At 52.6% G+C, this 25,548-nt stretch overlaps 1 protein-coding gene across 4 annotated transcripts in view; it reads left to right on the forward strand.

Annotated features, from left to right (window-relative positions):
• Window positions 1-25,548, forward strand: part of EML1 (EMAP like 1) — a 139,043-nt gene that overhangs the window by 21,439 nt on the left and 92,056 nt on the right. The window contains exon 1 of one of the 4 annotated variants that reach the window (XM_036013942.1): window positions 18,217-18,416. The exons of 2 other annotated variants lie outside the window; for them this stretch is intronic. In XM_036013942.1, the coding sequence (XP_035869835.1) occupies window positions 18,350-18,416 (67 nt within the window). In that variant the 5' untranslated portion in view covers window positions 18,217-18,349. Of the gene's footprint in view, window positions 1-18,216; window positions 18,417-25,548 lie in introns of those variants that run through there. One more of the 4 variants, XM_028506485.2, reaches the window with a different exon arrangement.

The raw sequence follows: 25,548 nt of genomic DNA on the forward strand, positions 1-25,548 counted from the left end.
TTTCTGATGAAATGTCCACAGTACGTAATGTATAATTTTCTCTGTCTTTTTAAAAAAGATTTTATTTATTTATTTGAGAGAGAGGGGAAGGGAGGAAGAAAGAGAGAGAGAGAGAGAAACATCAACGTGCGAAAGAAACATTGATCGGTTGTCTCTCATGTACTCCCAACTGGGGATCTGGCCCACAACCCAGGCATGCACCCTGCCTGGGAATCGAACCAGCGACCTTTCTTTTTTTTTTTTAATATTTTATTTATTTATTTTTAGAGAGGGAAGGGAGGGAGGGAGGGAGAGAGAGAGAGAGAGAGAGAGAGAAACATCAATGTGCGGTTGCTGGGGGTTATGGCCTGCAACCCAGGAATGTACCCTGGCTGGGAATTGAACCTGGGACACTTTGGTTCCCAGCCCGCGGTCAGTCCACTGAGCTACACCAGCCAGGGCTAAACCAGCGACCTTTCAATTTGTGGGACAATACCCAGCTGGCTGGGGCCTCTGTCTGGTTTTAAGATTTTTGTCCTTCTCTTTGGTTTTCAGTAGTCTGACTACAATGTGCCCAAGGTGTAGTTTTCTCCATGTATCTTATTCCAATTTTGCTGAGCTTCTTGGGACTCTAATTTATGTTTTTCTCCACATATGGGAAGTTTTCAGCTAGTGTTTCTTTAAATGCTTTTCCTGCCCCATTTTCCCTTTTCTCTCTTCTGGCACTTCTAGGTTTCTGATGCTGTTTTACACGACGTCCCCACGGTTCTGTTAATTCTATTCCATCTTTTCTCTCTCTCTTTTTTTCAAACTAGAAAAGTTGTATTCATCTCTCTTCAAGTTTTCTCAATTTCCCCTTCTGTCATTTCCATTCTCATTCTGAGTTCATTCAGTGAATTGCTTTCGCTTTAGATAATGTGGTTTCCAGCTCTAAATTTCTCATTTGTCATTTTTAAGTGTATAACTCGGTGGTTTTCAGGATGCTCGCAAAGTTGCGCAATAACCACCACTATGTAATTTTAAAACATTTCATTGCTCCCCAAGGAAACCCGATACCCACTCTCAAGTGTTCCCGTTTCCCCTTCTTCCCAGATCCTGCCTGCTGCTAATCTGCTTCCCGCCTTCACAGAGTTTCCTGTTCTGGAAGTGTTCTGCTAATGGAATCATACGATGCGTGGTGTTTTGTGACCAGCTTCTTTCACTTAACATAACATGTTCAAGGTTCATCCGTGTTGGAGCACATGTCAGAACTTCATTCTTTTTTTTTTAAAGATTGTATTTATTTATTTCTAGAGAGTGAAGGGAGGGAGAAAGAGAGAGAGAGAGAAACATCAATGTGAGGTTGCTGGGGGCCGTGGCCTGCAACCCAGGCATGTGCCCTGACTGGGAATCGAACCTGCGACACTTTGGTTCACAGCCCGCACTCAATCCACTGAGCTACACCAGCCGGGGCAGAATTTCATTCTTTTTATGATTGAATAATATTCCACCCCATGAGTCCACCGTGCTTTGCTTACTCGCCTGTTCGTTGACAGACATTTGGATCGTTTCTGCTTTTTGGTTATTATGAATCACTCTGCTGATTGATTCATTTTTACATTGTGTATTTCTCAACTGCGATGTCCTATCCTTAATCTGGACATATTTTTCCTTTCCTCACTGAGTATTGTTATAATAGCTGCTTTAAAGTTCTTCTTTAATAGTTCCAAAATCTGAGTCATCTTAGAGTTGGTACCTGTTGATTGACTTATTTATTCAGCTTTGAGCCTGGGCTTCGTTCTCCTGGCCGTCTCCAGGTGGGTCATTCTGGGTTATGTCCTGGACATTGTGAGCGTCCCGTCGTGGAGACTGGATTCTGCGATATTGCTGTGAAGGGGGTTGCTATTTCTGTCTTGGTAGGCGATTCACTTGGCTCGCCTTGAACTTCAGACTCCGAGGCACTGTGGTGCACACAGAATCTGGGGCTCCCCTCCCCCGTCTCTCTCCTTCTCCAGGCTCCTTCCCACTCTCCAGCTTCCCCGGCGGTCCATGGCTCCTCCTCCGGGTCTTGTCCAGAGGACAATAAGCCTCCTATGGCACTGAGCCCCCGTGGGCCCTCACCACAGGTGTGGCTGTCCTTAGGGCGAGGCCACAGAAATGAGACACTCGCCCCAGGTGGGCTGGTTCTCCCAGGTTCGCTGTCGCTCCCAAACCCACCTGCTTTAGTCTGCGGCTATTCTTTTCTTTCTTTTTTTTTTACATTTCTTTCTTTTAAAAAAAAAGATTTTATTTCTTTATTTTTTAGAGAGGGAAGGGAGAGAGAAAGAGAGAGAGAGAGAGAGAGAAACATCAATGTGCGGTTGCTGGGGGCCGTGGCCTGCAACCCAGGCATGTGCCCTCATGGGAATCGAACTTGGACACTTTGGTTCCCAGCCCGCGCTCCATCCACTGAGCTACACCAGCCAGGGCTGGTTTGTGGCTATTCTGCCTGCAGTTTGCCTGCTGGAGGGTTGACTTCTGGAGCATTTCCTCCTCCACACAGAAGGACTATATGTATTATAAATGTCTTTGAATGTACACATTTGAACACACACGTGTATCTGAAACAGAAGGTTCACGGTGAATACAGACCCTCGTCTGTAACTACGGGGGCCGTCCCCCGAAGCAGCCTGCCCTGCCCCACAGTGTTCCTTGTTTAAGACGCTGGTCCCGGTCTCCTGCGAACTTGATTCCATGACCCGTGCGGGGGCCACACTCCACAGTCTGCCCCGTGGCGCCCCACTGGCTGGTGGACGGGGAGCAGGGGCTCTGCCTGTCAGCCCGCTGGGAAGACACATGCGAGAGCTCTCCCTCCCCCGCCCGAGGTGTGGAAGGCTTTGGGCCCTGAGCATGCTGGGACCCGGTGCTCACAGTGCTGTCCCCACAGACGGAGTGTACATCTGTGTCCGCTCCCCCACGCCACCCCTCTGGGTCCTACAGTGACCAAAGCCCAAGCGAGAGTCCTTCAGGGTCCAGGCCGGGCTGCTGAACGTGAGCCAGGGGCTGTCACACGTCCCTGAGCCCTCCAGCACAGCAGGGTACGGCTGCCAGCTTTTTATTCTGCTAACTACGGACATGTAACCACAGTGACCATCTAGTCCGGCCACCACTTCACGAAAGAAAGGCTATGAAAATGTCAGGTGGACGACCTCAGAGCTCTGCAAAGCCCTAGAGTTAAGCTCACTTTGTGCCGTGACAAACGTCGTCCTCAGCGCCCTACGGACGGGTGCTGGGACCCTCCACCCAGCAGGGCCTCGGGGGGCCAGGGCTGGAAGGACACCTGTTGGACCCGGAGAGGGGTGGACATTTGCCCAAGGCTACACACCTAGGGGAGAGAAAATGTTTCCCAGCTTTCCCACAGGTAACGTTCCTCCGAAATTCCAAGGCGCTCTGATGGCAAAGATGCAAACATTGGGTTGCAGGTCCCCTCCCGGCTCCGGAGCCGCTCCAGGGCCGCTGAGCTCATTTCACTAAGTCCCCGAGCAGGCCTCCTCTGCCCTACTTGCTGCCATCGCATACGCAGGGGCTCGTGGCTGAGCACGGAGTGTGGATGGGCAGGGACCCAGCCAGGCGAGGTGGGCGCTGCCCCCGGCTCAGGCCGGCTCTGCTCCGGAGCGCTGGAGCCTGAGGCACATCCGTGCGGCGTCATGGAGGCTGCCCGTCCTCTGGGCAGCCGCCAGCCCCGCTCGCTTGATGGCCACGAAAGGAGTCGGATGCCAACCCTGGGCTCCCGAGGCTCCTGAGGCCCGTCTCTGCCGCCCCAGGTCTCCTGGGAGGAGGGGCAGCGGGCGGCTCACCCAGGGAGGACGTGGCCTGGTGACTTCCCTCTGCCCGACGCACACTGGGTGAGCATCGTCCCCACCCCCACCCCGAGGCCGTCCCGCGGCGGGGCTGGGGTGCTGGGCCTTGCAGTCGGGCCTCCGATCCACAGTGGGAGGGGGGCGGGAAGAGCCCTTTGCAGGCTCAGGGGGAGGCAGGCGGGAGGACTGAAGCCCAGGTCCGAGCAGAGACCGGGAGGCTTGGAGGTGAGATCCTAGGGCAGGGGCTCTTCTCCTGGCTCTCCACGGCCCTGGTCACCCGAGACAGCTGTGCAGGTGACCTGGTAACCTTTGCACGTGCCCACAGCTGCACCCCTCCCCATGAGGTCCTTAGGCATTGTGGGGGCCTGGAGGGGCCCAGAGTCAGCTGGCACACCCGGGCTTGGCCGCGGCGATCGTTAAAGGATATTTTTGTGGTGCTTGGTATTTCTGTAATGTGGCCCCGCCCCCAATCCTCCCTTGAGGGCACCCTTTTCTCCTCTTCTGGGACCCCCGGACCTCCCCACGTCCCAGGCCCCCCGGCGTCGGCCCTGGTCGCTAGGTTGTTGCACATTTTTCACAGCCCCTTGGGGGCCTGGTGCACAACAGGCGTTCAGCTGCTGGACCTGAGGGCTGATTCGCAGCCGTGGGTTCATGCCCTGCCTGCCTGTGGGGGGCGATCCGGAGGTGTCATCGTGCTTAGGGGTGACCCGGGAACCCAGAGGTAAGGAGTCATCTTGCTGTGTGCACGGGGCCCCTGGCATCGGGGAGAAGCTGCAGGGAGGAGGAAGGGCTGGAAGCGGGGTGCATTGCGAACGTCCCCTGAATGGGAAGGAAAGTTGAGAGTGAACATTTTAATTGCAAATCCTACTGACAGCTTGACTTTAAGCGAGACGATGAGCTAAATTTAACCTTAGTTAAAGAGCCAGAAACGCACTTGACTCGTTAGCTCCAAATGGAAGCCAGTCCGGTGATCATAAGGAGCTTTTCTGATTGCAAAATCTGCACCCGCCCCTGCCCCCAAAAAAAAGGAAAAAGAAAAGAAAAGAACAGAAAAGAAAAGAAAAAAGAAAGAGGCCGTTCCCCTCCTCACGCAGACTTGCTCTTTACATTTTATATTATTAGACACGCAGCTTGCTGGCACAGGGCCCGGACACGGGCGGAGCATCGCAGCCTCCCTGAAAAGTCACAGGAATTTGTGTCTCCAAGTCGATTCATCTGCTAACCACGGAGCCTCGGGGAGGTCTGGTCTCTGTTGCCAGGGAGCGCAGAGCCCACTGGGGGGCAAGGCAGGGTCTGGAAGGGCTGGAGCTCACCTGAACGGAGGGAAGGGGGTCGCCTGGGGTGAGGGAGAAGGGGCAGGTCCCCAGAGGAGGTAGCATTTGAGAAAATGGCATTTGAGATGAACCAGAGTAGGTGGAATGTGTTTTACGTAATATGATTTTTGTTCCAATTTGAAAGGCGTGCCTAGTACACAGGTATAACTTATAAGCCTCTTCTATGACCCACATACTGGCAATGTTGGGATAGCAACAAGGACTTTGAATAAAACGTTGTGTAGATTCACGTCCTGGTTTCTGTGGCTCAGTGGGCTGGGTGCCGCCCTGAGAATCAAAGGGTCACCGGTTTGATTCCCAGTCGGGGCACAGGCCTGGGTTGCGGGCCAGGTCCCCAGTGGGGGGCGAGCAAGAGGCAACCACACATTGATGTTTCTCTCCCTCCCTATCTCCCTCCCTTCCCCTCTCTCTGAAAATAAATGCATAAAATATTTAAAGAAAAACATTTTGTAGATTCACCCGGGACAGTAGAAATAGTCACGGCGCACAAGGTACCATTGGGGAGAGAGCATTTCACGGCCAATTTTCACGGCCCAGTTAATGCGCATGCTCTTCAAACCGAAGCGCGTGGTGTGTCCACACTCAGGCTCTCTTTTCAGAACGTGCCCCTGCTGCTCTCCCGAGGTGCCGTGAAGGGTCTCACAGGCAAAGGCAAAATCCTAGCAGGTCGCACAGCTGTTCGTACTGTAAATACAGGCCAGAGGTTCTCCTCCGCGCCCCTATAGATGGAGCTAGAAGGAAGCAATTCTGTCTGTTAGAAATGTAAAATCTCGTGGAATTTATTCACGCAGAATACCAATGATGCGTCACTAACACTTACTGGCCCGTTTTTTGGATGTGATTAGTTCTTATCATTAAATGTCATCATTAAGAATGCACATAATAATGTGATTGAGGGCCACATCTCAGTGTATGGTGTATCAATGAATTCTGACTTGTCGTCATTGGTAATATTGGCCATGTATGAATTCCCCTCTTCCTAAACAGTGGCGTGTCACCCGTAACTTTGTGCTCAGTCAAACTACCTTTCCTGCTGCCGTGTTTATTCCTCCCCAAAGTGGCCAATAAACGAAACTATGAGTGTTGATGTCTTATGGGGGCATTTTTTTCCTGGAAGATTTGTCATAGACCCCTTTAAATCACAAGCTTCAGCCACACGTTGTCCCGAGGCTTCAACTGACGAACAGACATAGGATTTTGAGCTCTTCAGGAACATTATCTCATAGGCAAAAAGGCACCTGAATCTTTAAACTCCTTGACGTTTTTTTTAATTTTTTAAATTTTGTATTGAAAGGAAAGGACATTTAGGGGCAGGAACTGAGGCTGTCTTCACCTGGCCCAGGACCCGACCTTCCGAAAAGGGTTCAGAGCAGATGTCTACAGAATGTGTGCACGCATGCGCGAATGCATGAATGAATGAATGAATGCATGCGTGCAGGAATAAATGACTGAATGCATGAATTAATGAATGAATGAACAAGTGAACCAGCTAAAGAACAGATAAGCAAATTAAAGCTCAAGAGTTAGACTAAAATGCACATATGATTTCAAATTTGATGTAAATGTATTATTTTAAAAAAATCAAGTAGTTCTACAAGGCTTAATGCCAAAAAATGAGCTACCTTCCCTCATTTCCCCACAAGAGGAGTGGGTGCCAACCCCACATTCCCACTTCCCAGAAGCAACCGCCACTTCCGAATACCTTACCCATTCCTTTTGGTTCCCCTTTATCTCTCCTGAAATAACACGGGGAAGCTGATACTTCCTGATTTCCCAGGTTCTGGGGTTTGTTCTCTGTTCATGTCCTACCACGGAAGGCAAAGGCTTCATGGTCCTTCGCATCATTCACTACACACCCATGCATGCAAACCCTTCTCCCATCTTTCCACTATAGTTAGGTCATAATTTTTATTTGATCATTACATTTATATTGTTTATGACTATTAAACACTATTCCTGGTTAAGCCATGTAGGATGCAATTGAATTTCCTTTCTTCTACAATTCGTTGCTTTCCTGGAGCAAGTAACTGGCTTCTGTTTTCTATGTATCTCTCACTATGTCATCCCCAAATACTCAGGCGAATGTGCACATCTCCTTTCACAGTTTTTAATTTCATCTTCTAGGGGGCATGTCTCCAGAGCCTGTTGCTGCGGGTTGCAATCTGGCTACTTGCACAATTGTTACTGCTTGTTGCACAACTGGTTTCTTGGGAATCTCTCCTCCCGTTTTCCTGGGGATGGATTCCTTTCACCCCTCTCCTGTGTTTGATTCCTCATTGCCTGGACCCCATGTCTTTTTCTCTCTTGGTAACTCCTTTGTTTTGGTGGAGCACATCCCGCAGTAGTTTTCTGAGAAAGGAGACCCACAGGAGCTAAGTTGTTGAGATCCTGCATGAGTGAAAATATCTTTTTTTAAAAATTATTTTATTTTTAGAGCGAGAGGAAGGGAAGGAGAAAGAGAGGGAGAGGAACATCAATGTGTGGGTGCCTCTCATGTGGCCCCCACTGGGGACTTGACCTGCAACCCAGGCATGCGCCCTGACTGGGAATTGAACCATTGAACCTTTGGTCTGCAGGCTCGTGCTTAATCCACTGAGGCACTCCAGCCAGGACTGAAAAACATCTTTACTCACACACTTGAATGATTGGTTTGTCTGGGCCTGTGATTATTGGTTGAAAAAGTTTCCCTCAAAAATTTACTCTTTGCATTTCTTATTCTAGTTCCTCTCATTGCTGCCCGGAAACCCAGTGCCGTTCTAATCCCTAACCCTTTGTGGCATTCCTGTTCCTCGTTCACACATCGAACTTCCCAGCACGATTATTGAATTTCTTTCTTCTACATTCTCTATTGCTTTGTGTTTTTGTTCTGTTGTCCTGGGGAATTTCCTTAATTCTACTTTAGAGTCTTCCGTGGAGATTTTATTTTTACTGTCATATTTTTAATTTCCAAAAACTCTTTGTATCATCTACTTTTAGCATCTTCTGCTTGCTTTATGGCTGCAATAACTTCAGCCTTTGGAGACGTCAATGATCGTTTTCTTTCTGTTCCCTGTTTCCTCATACCCCCCCCTTTTTTCCTTTTACATTTTCCCAAATGTTTAGAAATTCTTGGCGCTTCATTCAGATCTTGGCGAGGAGCATTCAATAACTGCCTGCAAGCTCCGAGTCCCCAGAAGAGACCTGTCACCATGAGGACGTCCCCATGACCCCTGACCTTCCATACCTCTGGGTCGTTCCCCCCAAGAGCTCGTCATATTCCCCGAAGAAGGGTCCGCACAGTCCCACCTGCAGAGCGGGCACTGGAAGTGAGGGTTCTGGGGGCTGCGGGTGGGAAGGGGCTGGGCGAGGTGTCACCATCCAGTGTGAGGCTGTCCTTTGTCCTCAGCTCAGGGTGGCCCCCCTGGCATCCGTGTGTGCAGGGAACCCCCTCATTCACCCGTTTCAGAGAGTAACCTTCTGATCGTCTGCAGGGAGAGAGAGGAGATGGGGGGGGGGTCTACCTACTTCTCTGTTAGCGACCTCGGGCCACCCTGACAGAATGCCGCAGGTGGGGGGACTTCAGCATCAGAACTTTTTATTTCTCGTGGTTCTGGGGGCTGGGAGTCCGAGGTCGGGAGGGCAGCACGGGGTTCCTGGTGAGGGCTCGCTCCCTGGCTTGCAGACAGCCGCCCTCCCACCGTGTCCCCACGTGGCGGAGACAGGGGCAGAGACTGGGCTGGAGCAGAGGCCTGGCAGGTGGCCGCCATGCTCCCCCGCCCCCCCTTACAGGGCCCTGCGTGCCTGGTCCCTCCTGCGGGCTTCGGCGCATCGCTCCTGTGGGTTTGCCCCCCTCCTAGACCGTGAGACCCTCGGGCTGGTGCTCCCTCCCCTCGGCTGCGCCCCCTGTCCCCAGCACAGGCTGGGCACTCGGTGTGTTTGAACGCGTGTGGGAACGGTGGGCACCCAGGCACCGTCTATGACAAGGGGACACAGTGCGGGAGCTCACGCCGCGGGTGGTGGGGGTGGGGCATTGCCTCTCCAGTGAGCGACCTCTGACCAGAAGACCCTGAGTCTGCCCTGAACAGTGGGAGGGTTGGAATCCGGACTCCACAGGCGAGAGTGGGAGCCAGGACTCCCCACGCCTTGTTGGTTACAATGAAGCATTGTGTGCCTGCACCACAGGGACGGAAGGGCCCGTGACGGGGGCAGTGGGGAGGGGCAGGGCCAACCTCCGAACTGGTCTTTTACTGAACTTTCCCGACAAATACTCAGATTCCCGGCCCTCCTCTCTATTTCTTACAACCGTGATGCCGTGAAGCCGCTTAGGATGGCATGTTGAATATACCCATAGGAATCTCAGTCACACTTTTCAGTGTTCCATATGGGTAGGTTCTAGGTCTTGCCGTGTCAGCTGGGATGGCCACATGATTTGTCACCCAAACCAGGACCCGTCGGAGTCCCGGGCGGCTGGCTAGTGGTCACTCGGGCAGCTGGCACACCCCGGGCCACCCCCACCGGCGCAGGGCTGAGTAGTACCCATGTGTTCGCTTTGTGGTTGGTCGGGGGTCAGCCGGGAACGGCCTGCCGCCTCGCAGGCAACACGATGGAGCAGATGAACCCCTGGAAGCGACCTCGTGCCTCGGAGAGCCTGGGGTGGAGGTCTGCGTGCTGCTGGGGCAGCTGCATGCTGGCCTCCATGAAAATGACCGTGAAACGACCAGAGACCATGAAAACGCCGAGTTTCCTAAATGGGACGACATTTTTATTGTTTAATTTGGGGGGGAGAACATTTTAAAAGGCAGTTTGGGATCAAAATAACCCACAATCTTTCTCACAACTCCAGCTCTTCACTGTTGCACTGGCCCCAGGGACCTGCACTTGTCAGGGGCGCTGCAGGAGGGGGCGGCTGGATGGGCTGGCGGGCTGGAGGCCTCGGGACTCAGTGTTCTCTGTTGAACCCAAGAACCTGCGAGTACCTCGCACTGTAAGGAGTAACAGTCTCCTCAGGAGCCTTCTGCTGAACACGGCTTTTCATTTTTCGTTTCAGACATTTCTGCATGGGTCAGTTCTTTCGATAGATGCAAATCGTTAAGGACACTTTTGAGTGCATAACCCACTGGGGGGGAAGCCACGGGCTTCTGAGATGATCAGGAGTTTTCGTGTCCATTTGGACCATTCCCAGCTTAGCTGTGGGAGGCCCTGACGTTCATGCGTTCAGAGTGTCGGCAGTTTAGGGATGGGATCATGGGACTGTGCGGGAGGAGAGTCTCCGGCGAGGCTGTGTTCACCAAATAGGGTTTCTGGTCCAGTGCTTCCCACCACCTCCCCACCAGCCCTCCCGGGACAACAGGTGCACAGGCAGGGACCTGGGTGCATCTGGCGGCAGATGCGTCCCCTTTGTGAGACGAGCCATGAGTAGCTGGGCTCCCACAGCCGGGGACGGGGCTCCCAGCGAGGCGCGAGGCCAGGCAGAGCCCTGGGAAGCCCCCTGCGTGGCTGCTGTGGGAGAGGCTGAATGAACAGGGTGAGGAGCAGAGGCCTGGCCTCAAAGCCCCCAGGGTGCCCGCCCCCAGGCCAGCTTCATGCGGCAGGCTGGTTTGCACAGGTGAAAGGTGCCGGCCGCCGTGAGCAATCCGAGGGGGCGGGGACATGGCAGGACAGAGAGGTCTGAGCTGAGACAGACTGAGTCAAGGGCATTTCCGCAGGGGACTCACACAAGCAGAGCCCCAGGGGCAGGCTGTCCTGGGGGGGGTTGAGGCGTGGAAAGCAGCGTGGGTGGGCCGGGCCGAGGAACGGGGCTGGGAAGGACTCTGAACACCCGTCTGCCTGTTTAGGACGTTGTTTTTCTCCAATAAGGAGACTCATTTTAAAACTGGAAGGAGTTGAAGAAACGGCCTGGATGAGAAGCTGTCAGGAGCCCAAGACAGTGAGAGTCCGCGCGGGGACTGACTAGTTACCGCCACGCTGCTCCTGAGGCCCCAGCAAACCCTCTCGCATTGGGCCAGATGGGAGTCGCAGAAAATTGGGAAGGGAAAAATGTCATGATTTCCCAAAAAGCAGAAAAAGTGGCGTTCTGGAAAATGTAGAAGATAAGTTCGATGTTAATATTGGTTCTGAGCGAAAATGGGAACAGATCTTGGAAGAGCGGGTGTGTGCGCGCGACTTGGAAGGAAAGCTGTTTGCCAGGAGCCACGGCGACGTTGCTCCCTCCTTTCCCCGCGTGTACGAAGCGCCGGGGAGGCGCCTTCTCCACACCCTGTGGGTGACACGGAGCAACACGGGCTGGGCGGATGCACAATTGGGGCAATTTCACGTTTAGTTGAACACACGTGTTCAGAGTATTGACAAACGGATCCACAGAGGTGCAGCGGGTGAGGCGGGCGAGGTGGGTGAGGCTGGGTGAGGCGGGCGAGGCTGGGGAGGCGGCGCAGGGTGTGCGCAGAGCCCCGCCCACTCCGGCGCTGCTAATGTGTTTGTCAATCACGGGAGGAAGGAGACGCTAGAGCATCCGTTATGGCACATTGGCTGCTGTCACAGGCTGATGGGTTCGATGCCAGATTTAAGAGTTTAAAAGACTTTGATTGGCTAGCGGGATGGATCGAAACCAACAAGATGACATTTAACAGGCGTAAAGATAAAGTCTGTCTTTAGGTTTAAAAAAAAATCAATTAGTTCAGTTACAGGATGGAGAAGGCCCAACGGTAGTTCATTTGCAAAGACTGATTGGTTTTCTAATTGACGGGAAGTTCAAGAGGAACCAACAGTAAGTATCCCAACTGTTCAAAAAAAAAAAAAAAAAGAATCAATAGAAACTTCAGCTGCATCAGAAGGGAAATGTCACCCAGGTCAGCCCTCTGAGGTTATGGTCTTCGATTCTGAGTGCCAGGATCAGGAGGAAAGAGCCCTGTTTCTTTTCAGTGCGGTGGGCATCCCTGCAGACGAGGGGTCCAGAAACTGTCACCCGCTGGGTAGGGAAGAAATGGAGCACTTTACCCGGAGAAGATGGGCGCTCTCTAGGCTTCTGAAGGCCTATCGCATGTTATGGGCGACTGATTTTATCTAGACAATTCGTGCATGCATGCATGCATGCATGCATTCACTTGTCATTTACTCAGCACCAACTACTTTCAACATTGTGTCGAGCATGATGCGTTAGAGGCATCTAATATCCTGGGAGACACGCACGCACGCACGCACGCACGCACGCACGCACTGGTTCCTACCAGGCAGGGGTGGGTGGATACAAGGTTGACATAATGGATACAGTGAAGCGCCAGCAGGTGTGGGAGTGCAGCAAGCAGCAGCCTCGCTCCTGACTGCGGAGGCCGCCAAGTTCACGGGGACGGAAGCAGCTTCCACGCCGGCGGCCAGGGAAGGCAGGCACCTGGGGCCTGGGGCGCGGGCGCAGGTCCAGAGCATCCGAGCGTAGGGCACGTCTGAGCATCGTGCGGAGCTGCTGAGCGCGCGGTGTGGCAGGAGCGCGTCTGATGCCAAAGGCAGCATTTGAGCAGGAACACAGAGTTGAGGTCTGAGCCAAGGCATTTGCACTAAGTGGGGTAGGCGACAGAGAATGAAGTGACCTCGTTAAGCCCTGTTTGGGCAAGTTAACCCTGGAGTGACCACACAGGACTCAGGCTGGACAGGCGAAAGCCCGCACCAGGATGGGGGGGAAGGCTAAATCAACTAGGCAAGAGGGAGGGGTCCAGGAGGGATGCTTTGGGAAGGGCAGTTTGGGATAAAAGTAACCATCAATCCTGTAACTGCTCAAGCTCTTCGCCGTTGCACTGGCCTGAGAAGACCCTGCATTTGTCAGGGGCGCTGCAGGAGGGGGCGGCTGGATGGGCTGGCGGGTTGGAGACCTCGGGACTTAGTGTTGTCTGTTGAATCTAAGAACCTGTGACTACCTCGCATTTCACAGAGTAGTGGTCTTCTCGTGAGAAAGCGTATGTTACCTTTTAATGTCAGCATGGAATGGTGTCCTGAGTCTGCGACACTGTGAGTGTGCCAGGGCTGCTGTGACCAGGTCCCATAAACCGGGAGCCTTCAGCAGCAAGCACGTATCATCCCCAGCTCCAGAGGCTGGCGTCCAGCGTCAAGGTGCCGGCAGGGACGGTTCCTTCGGAGGGCTGTGAAGGAAAGACTAGTCCAGGCCTTTCTAGTGGCTGGTAGATGGTGTCTTCTCTCTGTGTCTTCACAGGGTCCTCCCGTGTGTGTGTGTGTGTGTGTGTGTGTGTGTGTGCGTGCCCTAGATTCTTCTTCTTCTTACATGGACACCAGCCAGCGTGGATTAGGGTGCACCGTGATGACCTCATTTTAACGTGGTCCCCTCCCAGCTCCAAATCACATTCCGAAGTACCAGGGCTTAGTACTTCAACATGGGAGTGTGTGTGTGTGTGTGTGTGTGTGTGTTGGGGGGGACACAGGGTAACCCATAATACTCATGGAAGGGCCGCTTGCCTTTGCTCCCAGAGCAAAACCAGAGCCCTCAGGTGATCATCTCCTGTGTCCCTTGGATGAGCCGGCGTCCCCCAGGCCTTCTGTACCCCTGGCCCCCGCCACTCTGCACCTCTCCTCCTCCTCTGCCTGCTCAGCCCAATTCAGACGCTCCCGTATCGTCCGACTCCCTCTCTTCTGGTTCGTAGCGCCCACCACGATTTGTAAGGCTACATTTACTTGTGACACTACTGTGCGCATGAATGTCTCCTAGACATCGTGACCTACAGAGGTGGGTATACACATTATGTCTCAGCTCAGCCCCCAGGCAGGTATCTGGAGCAAAGAGCCGTGCTGGAAGGTGAATGCTCGCTCTCACTGTGCTTGGCACACGGTCACGTTTCCTATCATGTTTCTTCTCTTGTCTCGCGGTCAGATACAGGTAGCACAGGGTTCGCCATTTCAGCCCTTTCTGAGCGTGCGGCCCAGAGGCATCAAGTACAGTTACAAGCACGGTTACAACATGGTTGTGCCACCATCACCACCACCATTGCCAGCACTTTTTCAATATCCCGGATGGAAACTCTGTCCCTGTTCACTGCCCCACCCCGGGCCCCTGGCAGCCACCATTCTACTTCCCATCCCTGTGAATCTGACTGCTCTGGGGACCGCACAGAAGCAGAATCAGACAATACTGTCATTCTGCGACTGGCTCATTTCATGCGGCACCAGGTCCCCGAGGCCGGCCCGGGTTGCGGAAGGAGTCGGGTTCCTTCCTTCTGAAGACTGAAGAGTCTGCTGTCGTCCGGACGGAGCATGTTCCGCTTCTCCGTGCACCTGTCCACGGGCACTCGGGTGGTTTTCACATTTTGCCCCTTGTGAACAGCGCTGCCATGAGCACCGGCGCACAAAGATCATCTTCGAGACCCTCCCTTCCATTCCTTTGGGAACGGTCCCAGAGAGGGATTTTCTATTTCATTTTTCGAGCGCTGATGTGACTTTTGAAGGGAGCTGTACCCAGGCCCAAGCCTGCTGCCTGGCACCGTGCAACTGCTTCTGGAGGAATCTTGAAGCAGACAATAGATGATCGCGATTCTGCGGAATCTTATTACTTCTCGATGAACGAAGGCGACAGGACGGCCACGTTCCTGTCTCCCCCTCACAGGCCGTGCGAGCGTGCTGTGAACACACGGACGTGGTGCTTACACTGTCCTCGGGTGTGCCCACATCACGTATCACGATGACAACGTTCTTCAGACTCGGGCCGTAAACTGTCTCAAAACGGCGTGAAATAACAGTCTGTTAAAAATGTTTGGGCTCACAATCTCATGTTACTAATTAAGTTTTCAGAGATTTTCCTTGAATATTCTCCGTAGACCCTTTCTCAGTGCTGCGTGTATGACACCTCATTGACTTAACACGCCTGTCCTTGTCATTACACTACACTTGCTGTTTTTAGAGTACGTTTTTACTATTGTTGGGGAAGCATGGTTGTTTAGTACTCTAGGTTGAGAGACTAATAATGACCTTCATCGTAGCAAAGCAAGTGGACTGCGTTCTTAATTGCTATTTGTAACTTTGCTCCAGTGGAAGCAAAATCATCTAAGAAAATCTCCAGCTCAATTTTTCCCCTGTCCCTCTTCTGAATTTTTATTCCCTAGCCTTTTTTTGTTTGTTTGTTTTTAGTTTGGGCTACCAAATATCATACTTTTAATATTATAAATCAAGAATGCTACCATTCTTAAAGAGAACTATCTTTTTAAAATGTTTATTGATTTTAAAGAGAGAGGAAGGGAGAGAAACATTGATATGACAGAGAAACACTGATCAGTTGGTTGCCTCCCATACTCACCTGGACTGGGATGGAACCCACAACCTAGGCATGTGCCGTGGCTGGGAATTGAACCCCCAACCTTTTGGTGTGTGGGATGACGCTCCAACCAACTGAGCCACACTGGCTAGGGCAAGAGAGCCATCTTTTAAGCATTTATTCACAGTTATCATTTCCTTCCCAAGTTCAAGATGCCATACTTCAGCTTTTTATGTCAATTATCCAAGGTACCCTGATGCACAAACCACAAAGCAGAGCAGAAAGAGAGAGTAAAGATTGGACTAGAAGGGGGGAGGATGGGGAGTGAGAAAAAGCAGAAAAGGGTAAAGGTCAAATGCGCACATGTGTTAAGTTTCACCTTTCAAAGGCTCTTCTCCACAGCACCTGCCTCTTGCCTTAGAGATGCACAGGGTCCGTCAGCACTTTGGGGGAGACTTTATGGGACCCTCTGGCACCCCTGCCCTCTACGTTTGGCCCCATTTCCCTTTCCTGCCAGAGTACTTTATTTTTAAAAATATATATATTTATTTTTAGAGAGAGGGGAGGAGAGGGAGAGAAACATCAGTCCTGACCGGGATTCGAACAGGTGACCCTTTGGTTTGTGGGCCAGCACTCAGACCACTAAACCACAGCAGCCAGGGCTGCCAGGGTTCTTGAATGCAGGTGCACATGCTCCCCTTTTCCTGCCCAGCAGCCCTGCTCCTGTGGCAGGTGATGCTCCAGGTCACCTGCAGGCCCTCGGCCACCGGTGGGGAGGGCCTTTTCCCGGGCTCGTCCTCCTCAGCTGGTCTGCGACAAGGCTCCTCGCAGCTTTTTGCACTCGTGGTGTAATGAGATGATACTCCAGGCTGGTGTTCATGCATCCCCCTCTGACCCTGCCTTCCAGCCTCCTCTCTCCTCTCCTCAAGGCTCTGCCCAGCTCCTGTCTGACCCTCCATCCCCCCACAGGCAGTGCATTTGTCACCTCCTCGCCAGCAGATCCCAAACCCCAGTTCTTGCACCGGCCAGAGCCCCGCCTTCCACCTCCAGTAGCCACAGGGCATTTCTAACGGGAGGTGTGCTGTCCCTCTCGGCCTTTCTGACTGTCCAGCTCCGTGGTCCTCCGGTCCGTGCTTCATTCTCCTTTGGACTGTCTGTACCTCAGCGCCCATCTCCGGAGCCATGCAGACACCGGAGGCTGCTCCGGCCCTGGGCCCTGGCCCCCGCAGGCCAGTCTGCACTCAGACTCATCTCCCCAGCAGTGCGCCCACCAGCCGTTTACCTGCGGGCCCACCTCCTGCCTCCCTCCATCTCCTGCCAGGTCTCCTCCTGCTCCCGTTCCCTCTGCCCACTCTTACTTCCCAGCGTCTGCAACTTGAGCTGTCCAGTCACATCAGATCAGCCCGTTCGCCTGTCAGCAGGCCCTGCACCTTTCCTCCGGGACCACTAACACTGCCCTTCCCACTGTCCTTCAAACACCAGGTCCCAGTCCAACCACAGCACTTGTGGCGCGGCAGCCTCCCACAGGTACCTTTCGGATTGTTAACCCCTTCTTGTCTTCTGTGCTCGGTCTCCCCGACCAGGATGGGGATAAGAGCTCCCTCCGCCCCCTCTGCCTTCAGCATCGGATGCCAGGCGTGGCCAAACATGAGCCAAACATGCCACACACAGCGACAGAGCCCAGGGCCTGGCCCTGCCTTCTGCTGGTGGAAACACGGGCCTTGCTCTGTCTCTGGACCCCAGTGAGGCCCACAGACTTTCCCAAGAGTAACTTTTCACTGGGTCTTCACCTCACCTTAATGTGTTCAACCCACACCAGTGAGTAACCACAACTTGAAACCACTCAGATATTTTTGTGCAGCCAGGTCATCCAATCAGCGGACTCTGACTCGTTCAGCAGCACCTTTACCTAGGGCTTCAGGTAGTGAATGTATACCGTCCGCCTTGCCTGTGTGCGTGTGAACTGGAAAAGTTACAAACCCGCGGGCGGACTTGTGTGTTTCTGCTACTGTGGGACTGTGTCCTAACTCTTTCTCTCTGAGACACAATGAATCCTGACTTCCTCGGGCCCTGTAACAAGTTAGCTAGAGTGCAGTGTAACGAGTCAACTCGAGTGCAGTGTATGTAACGAGTCAACTAGAGTGCAGTGTAACGAGTCTGCACCCCGGGCGCTGATGGCAGGGGGAGGGGGAGAGAACTGAGCAGATGTTTTAACTCCTGTAAATGCCCAGACTTTCTGCTTTTGGACGTGGGAGGCCGCATCTTTTTCCGCTCGTGAGCGAAGAGGCCAGGAGTCAGGAGCCCCCACTCCTTCTCCCTGGAGGCGGGCCCGGCTGCGCGGGACACCGTAGGGACAGCGGGGCCCGCCTCGCAGGACGCGGCCAAAAGCGGAGCTGCTCTGGGGTGGAAAGGCAGCTGAATTGGGCTCACGAGTTGTCCGTGTTTGTCCCTGGAGAAGCCGGCCAGCCCGGGGACGGCGCCTCCGGGGAGCGCGGGCTTTGGCGCCCGCAGCAGGGGTTGCCCGGGTCAGCAGGGAGTGCAACGCCCGTGGTAGGGTTCCCCGCCCCCACCCGCGTCGCCACCGCCCGCCCCGCTGGCCGTTGTCTCGGCTTCCCAACGCCTCGCCCTCCCGGAGGAGGCGGCCTGGCCCCGAGGCTCCCGCAGTGTCCCAGCCCGCGGAGCAGCGGCGCGCCCTCCTTCCTCGCCCGGGACCCGGCAGACCGGACCCCCGTCCCGACTCCGCCCCCGGCCCCGCCCGCCGCGGCCCCGCCCGGCCACGTCTGCGCCTCGGGCGCCCCCTGGCGGGCAGAGACGGCTCTGCTCGCTCGGCGGCGGCGGCGGCGGCGGCGGGCCCGGGGTTGCCCTGGTAACGGCAGCGGCCGCCACAGCAGGGCCGGCCCCAGCGCCAGCTCCGGCCGCGGCTCGGGCGGCTCAGTGTGGGGGTGAGCGGCGGCGCAGCCGGGCCGGGGGAGCGGGCGCTGCCCGGCGGCCTCAGTATGGAGGACGGTTTCTCGAGCTACAGCAGCCTGTACGACACGTCCTCGTTGCTCCAGTTCTGCAACGGTGAGCCGCGGCGGGTGGGAGGGCGGGGGCCGCAGCGGGGGCGGCGGAGGGGCGAGGCCGGGGGCGGCCGGGGAGGCCGCGCAAAGTTGCGGCGCAGGGGCGCGCGGTTCCCGCCGCCGGGGCGCATTGTGCTGGGCCGCGGGCGCCGGGCCGCGCTCGCCGCGCCCCCGCCCCGCTCCGGCCGGCGCGCGCGGGGCCGGCTGGCCCGGGCGCCTCCTGCGCGAGCGCACCGGCCGGGCGGCGCGCGTGAGGCCCGGCCACCCCGCGGCTCCGGGGACGTGTTGCGTTCTGCTTCCAAACTCGCATCTGTTTGGAAGGGTCTGGATGGAGAACTCGGCAAACAAATCACTTAATAACAAAACGCGCCTGCGAGGATGCACGCAGTGTTTGTTGCGGTTGGACCCTCAGGATCCATTCAGGTCCACTTTGATGAAATCATCCCAGTTCAATGCAACCTGAATGGGCAGGCAAAGTGGACCTGCCTTAAAAGTGTTTCCACGTATTTTGCTTACGGGGTGATACATTTTAAAATATATATATATATATATATATTTTAATTCTTTTAACAGGAAGGAAACATTAATAGCTACCAGTATGGTATCTTTTAAAAATATAAAATCCTGCATGCCTGAAAGATTTCAATTTCACTTAGCAAGGTTGAACAAGATTTTCACAGCACGCTGCATATTTTGTCAGAGCATTATGTGCGATAATTCATGCACAAAAATTAGCAACATAATTTTTTTATGTCTTGAATGTATTGCTCTATCAGAGAGCCCCAAAAGTTTGTAAAGGGGGGAAATGTGTGTTTTTAAAAATTGGCCTCTAGTGCAGTTGGAATAATTTGGAATTCTAGACGCTTTGACAACTCAAGCTATTTATTTTGCAATTGTAACTGTGATTGAAGGGAACTTTGCTAGCTATTTAACACCTGTTTGCAAATAGAGGTATTGGCTGGAGCAATAAAGATTAGCAAGTGTGTTCATGCATGCTCTGTAATATTTTACTCTCTAGGGAAATTTATCACCTTTGCATGGGAGGGGTGTATTCTGATAGTTTTGGCGCTTTCTCATTTTCGTGCTAATCACATGTGGGCCTCCCCTGAATTAGTAATGCTGCCTTCAGCGGAATGGAAATGTTGACCCTCTTCAGATTGAACCCAGAGCAGAGCCCCTGTGGTGTTTGACCCTCCCCAGGTGGTAAGGCAGATAAAGGGCGTTTGGTATTCCTCCGGCTACTGGAATCCCTTACAGTTTCACCGTGGGAAGGGTTTTCCTCTCCAGTAGGTTGAATAGATTCCTCAGTTGAATGTTGAATACTTTCCTTAATTGACTTATAATCAATCATATTTGAATTTGTGTTTTTTTATGTAAACAGTAGTGCCACCTCCTGCATGTTTGTGATAGAATTCCTCTTGTGTTAAGTTGTGCAAGGCATGTGGCTGAAAATTTATATTCAATGATTTCCAGGCATAGAGGTTTTTAAACAATGAATATGAGGCCATTCATATATGTTGACAGTTTGACTTAGGTTATGAAATGAGCCTCGATGTTTTTATTTAAGTAGTTGTTTGGGGGAGGGGGGCTGGCCACATTGTTTTTTTTCTCTCTCTCTTCTTTTGGATTTGAACATATTGTTTCTAAATAGCATTTCAGTCATACTGTTGACCTAAACACTATCTATCCATGAATTTTTAAAATTTTCTGCTTTCATGTTAATTGCTGGTTTAGAGATATTGGTGAGGTATTTTAGTGGTAATGATGTCTAAAAAAAGTAAAACCTAGCTCTTACATGTTGTATGTAGCAATTCAAAAAAATCATTTAAAAATAACTAGAAGCAAACAATAAGACCACTTCAAGACACAATTGAGTGAATCATGACTGTTGATTTACTTTTTCCAGCAAGTTCTTACTTAGCTCTGTTACTTATTAGTTTTCGGTTACCTTATGAATGCAGTTTAAAGCAGGAGTAGTCTGTGGGGCAGAAATGGATGCTCGCTGATGACGTCTTGAGCAACAGATGTTTCAATGTGAAATTATTCATTTTAAGAGGCTTCCATTAGGTGAAAATGTAAATGAATACAATTCAGTTAATTACTATGGTGATTCAATTAAAGTCGTGGATCACAGAGACACAATTTCACCAAGAACTAAATTAAACATTTGGATATTTTATTAGCTGCATTGAAACATTTTTTTTCCTTTTTAAATTAGAGATTTACATTACAATGGCAAGACTACAACAGCATAATATACGGACTCATGAATTTTCATATGTGGAGGACAGCTCCACGCCTTTGGAAATGACAGGGAGGGAAAAGTCACAGCTATGTATTAGCTTCAGAAAGCACAGCCCCTGCTCGCTCTCTGGGTGGCTCTCACACTTGACGTGCTAAAGGCAGAGGGTAGTGTCTGAGTGGGAAAGGAGGAAGGGAAAATTTTGCTCCGATGAAAGAAATTTCTCTCTCCCCTCAGTGCTTTTTTCCTGGCTACCTCTCCTACGCGATTTGTAATTGACATGCACACGCAGGCCTGGCATCTTCCAGCCCCCTGAAAGACGGACTAGTCATTCTCATCTCTTAGACGCTGGCGCTCTTACTTAGGCAGGAAATCCGCGCCCCGTTTTTGTTTGTTGGTTTTTTTCAGTGTTTAGAACTCTGTAAAGTGAGCAAGAAATCACAGACTTCCTTTATTGCTCGAAGAAGAACTATGATATTTGAAAAGTGGATGGAAGCTCTCATTTGTGAGCCAGTGTATGATGGGGGGACACACGACCCCCTATTCCACCTTTTCTCCGGATTTGGGACTTTATGAGGCCACGCAACTACTGAGGCCTCGATACAGTCCGAGTCTTTTTATTTTCTTGTTTGTTTTAAGAACAGCTTTATGGAAGATAACTTACATACCATAAAAGTTCACCCCTTTAAAGTATGTGATTGAGTAGCTTTTAGTGTATTTGCAGCATTGTGCAAGCATCACCACTGTCTAATGTTAGAACATTTTTATCGCCCCAAGTAGAAACCCCAGTCCCCAGTGGCACTTACACCTGTTCCTCCATCACCTGAGACCCTGGAGACCACAGGTCTTCTTCCTGTCCCTGACTGAGGTCGTGGATGGTCAGTGTGAATGGACCGTACAATAGTGGGCCTTTGTGTCTTTCACTGAGCGTACTGTTGCAGGGTCTGCCCAGCTGAAGCCTGTGTGAATACTTCATCCCCGCTTGTGGCCAAATAATGCCCCCGTGTCGGGGTGGACCCCGTGTGGCTATCCTCTGCCAGCTGGTGGACACTCGGGGGCTCCTACTTTTTGACTGTCGTAAATGATTCATGGACAGGTGTCTGTGTGAACAAACGTCGTTTCTCTTGGGCAGACACCTGGGAGTGGAGTTGCCGGGTCATTTACTAACTCCGGGTTTCACGTTCTTGAGGAACCAACCTGGATTTTATCAAACCTAAATATCAGCTCTTTTTTTAAAAAGATTTTATTTATTTATTTTTAGAGAGGGAAGGGAGGGAGATAGAGAGAGAGAAACATCAATGTGCGGTTGCTGGGGGTCATGGCCTGCAACCCAGGCATGTGCCCTCACTGGGAATCGAACCTGTGACACTTTGGTTTGCAGCCCGCGCTCAATCCACTGAGCTACGCCAGCCAGGGCTAATATCAGCTCTTTTTACGACACCTTGCTGGTACCAGAACAGGGGGTTAAGGACCTGCCACGGTGCAAAGAACAGAGCGTTGCGACTGCAGTGTCACTTTCCATCCCGTCCCCAGCCAGAGCTCACCGAAGTGTCCAAGTGCCAGCACACACAGTGCCTCGTGGCCAGGGTGATAAGAATCTCAGCCCTTGGAGGGACCTCGTAGGTAGTCATCTCGTCTCCTGCTTTCCGTTCTTAAGCCTTTGAACTGCTACCTCCACGTGCTGCTCGCCCAGGAACCCGAGTGCAGGGCAGGTGGACACGGCGCCGCTCCGGCCCAAGTGGAAGGAGGCTGCGCTCTGGCCTCCTCTGCCGCCCCCACCTTCCGCTGGTCCAGCGCCCCCTGCCGCCCCCCCCCCGCCCCGTTCTTCCAGGGCTGCACATCTCTGTTTGCGGTGGGGGGTGCCCCCAAGGGGATTCAGCCCGTGCTCGCACAGTTCCATGGGCCCGGAGACTCGCTCTCTCCCCGTGCATCCTGTTCGTCCCTTAGGCCATTCCCACGGGCAGTCGAACTTGGTCCACCCTCCGCCCCACGGGCCGCACAAAGTAGGTGACGTCTCTTTTCCATACGCAAGGTTGGCGCGTGTTGGAGGGCAAGTGTGATAGCTCCTCTCAAGTCTTCTTCTAGCCGAACGTTGCCGTTAAAAAATAATTCCTCAAGCCCTGGCTGGCGTAGCTCAGTGGATTGAGCACGGGCTGGGAACCAAAGTGTCCCAGGTTCGATTCCCAGCTAGGGTACATTCCTGGGTTGCAGGTCATAACCCCCAGCAACAGCACATTGATGTTTCTCTCCCCCCCCCCCTTCCCTCTCTAAAAATAAATATAAATAAATAAAATCCTTATAAAAAATAATAATAATAATAATTCCTCATACGGCATATTCAGACCCTTCGTCATCCTGGTTGCCATGGCTGTACTTGTGTCCTTTTGTCTGTATGCCCATTAAAACTCGACGCAACTGAGCGTGGTATCCCAGGCGTGGTTTTTGAACAGAGCAGAGGAGAACGGGCTGCGTCACCTCCCTTATTCTATAGTCTGTGTTTCCAATGATACAGCCCGGATCACACTTGCTCTTTTGCTGGTGGCGCCACATTGTTACCTCTTGCCGATTTTCATCTGAAATTCTTGTTTGTTTACACAGACTATGGCTGAGCCCTTCTCCTGCTTTTTGTCCTGAGCAGAACCCCATCCAGTGGTCAGGCAGTTGCAGTCTGCACTGTGATGCAGGGGACCGTCCCAGCCCTCAGAACATATTTCCGCATGACAGTTACTTGGAGGTTGGTCATTGCCTTAGAGGGTCATGAGTTCAGCTATTAACCTTTTCTCCGTTTTGCCTCGGAAGGTGTTGTGAGAGACCTCATTCTGTTCCTCGTGAAGCCTGTACTTAGTATCTCTAGAAGTTCCCTGACATAGAGGGGGTTCTCCTGCAGGGCCCACGGCAGGTCAGGTGCGTGCCACCTGCCGCTCCCAGACATATTTCGAAGTCACCATCATAATCTCCTGAGCTGTTGCTGTTGATTTTTTCTAGTTTTGGAACGTTTTAAATCCCAAGCCTTTAAAGTGGAGGAATTAAGAGTCATTTATTTAAGGCTGGCAAACGGCTAGATTTAAGACAGGATCGAGGAGCCCCTGGGAGAGAGTCCTCTGGACTCAGGAGGAGAACGCACCTCGGACCCCCTCTGCACCCTCAGGTGGCGGCGGCAGCACCTGGCCCGGCCTCCCGCCATGGCAGCAGCGTCAGAAGGAAAGGCTCTCATGGGAGAGGGCAGGGCGAGCGCCCGCGCTGGCTCACCGGAGCACCTGGCGCTGCCTCCACCCAGCGAGGATTTTATTTTATAGCCAAACCACAAGCATTTATGATGTTATAAACAAACCCGAGCATTGTGGTGGAAAGTTCATGGAACTGTGTTTTAAAAGTAACCGTTCGGCCCCGGCTGGCGTGGCTCAGATGGTTGGGGCATCTTCCCGTCACTGCAAGGTTGCCGGTTTGATTCTCGGTCAGGGCACAGGCCTTGGCTGTGGGTTCGATTCCTGGCTGCGTTGTGGGGGAGAGGCAGCTGATCGAGGTTTCTGTCCCTCTCTCTTTCTCCATCTCTCCTTCTCTCTCGAATAAGGATAAAATACTCCTTAAAAAGTAAAATTAAAAATTAAGCATTCATTGGTTATTTTTTTTTTAAGATTTTATTTATTTTTAGAGAGGGAAGGGAAGGAGAAAGAGAGAGAGGGAGAGAAACATCAATGTGCGGTTGCTGGGGGCCGTGGCCTGCAACCCAGGCATGTGCCCTGACTGGGAATCGAACCTGTGATACCTGGTTCGCAGCCCATGCTCAATCCACTGAGCTACGCCAGCCACGGCTTTGTGGGTTATTTTTAATTTCTGAGATAGTGTAAGCCTTTTCCTATATTCTCTTAACGAAATAAACATTTCAGTGGAGTGCAGGGTGACTGATAACAAAGACTTCATCAGCTGAGTGCAGGGCGACTAGACTTTCTGGCCCGTGTCACGGTCTGTCTGCGCCGTAACACCGGTGGCGCGAAAGCCTTCGTCCCAGGAAACATCGGTGGCCGCACATCGGTGGGTCGCTCTCGTCGGTGAGGCCGCTTCGCCAAGCACTGAAAACCCGTGGCATTTTGTACGATACGCAAAAATCTTCTTTAGGGAAAATATTATTACTCATCTTTTTAAATTTTTTTCATTTTAATCATTGTTCAAGTACAATTTTTATTACTCATCTTTAAAATCCTAGCTTACGAATAGGGAGAGGCTTTCTAGTATCAGCAAAACGGTTTAAACGAAGTCAGAAACATTGGTCTTTCAAAGAACCACATTCTGAATTGTAAATGCTATGTAAGTATCACCAGTAAAATCCGCCCAGAGCTCCGTGACCTTCTCACCGGATGTCCACACGGCTTCCAGGTTCTGCTGGGACGTACGCGTGTCCGGGGCCGTGCAGGAGCGGGCGCGTCCTAGGCGCCGGGCGCGGCGGGGCCCGTCCTCTCGGGCCGGCTTCACAGAAAGGGCTCTTGGGAAGAGTTTCTTTCTTCAGAGCGCCTACTCTGTGAAGTGAGAGACAGGTGAGCGCACCTCCAGTGCTGTTTCCTCTGAGGCTGCGTCTTCCCTGGGAAATGCTGTTGGTTTGGAAAACCACGTTTGCAGAGCACAGAGGTGTGCCTCAAAATGCAGTAATAGTACGTGTCCTGCCGGCTTTCCGGAAAAGGTTTACACCCCTGTCTTTTCTAAACTACCCCCCACTGTGCACATTTGCCCCACAGGCTCGGATGCCGCAGGCAGGCAAGAACCCTGAGCCCAGAGCCCTGGCCAGGTGGGGGGTCTGACCTGCAGAGGGAGGGAGGCAGGGAGAACCGGCAGGGCCCAGCCTGGGGGCGGGGGGGCGGTGGCGGCCAGACCGCACACTGAACTGTGGTGGGGGCCCAGG

The sequence above is a fragment of the Phyllostomus discolor genome, chromosome 1 (assembly GCF_004126475.2).
Source record: "Phyllostomus discolor isolate MPI-MPIP mPhyDis1 chromosome 1, mPhyDis1.pri.v3, whole genome shotgun sequence".
Taxonomy (NCBI): domain Eukaryota; kingdom Metazoa; phylum Chordata; class Mammalia; order Chiroptera; family Phyllostomidae; genus Phyllostomus; species Phyllostomus discolor.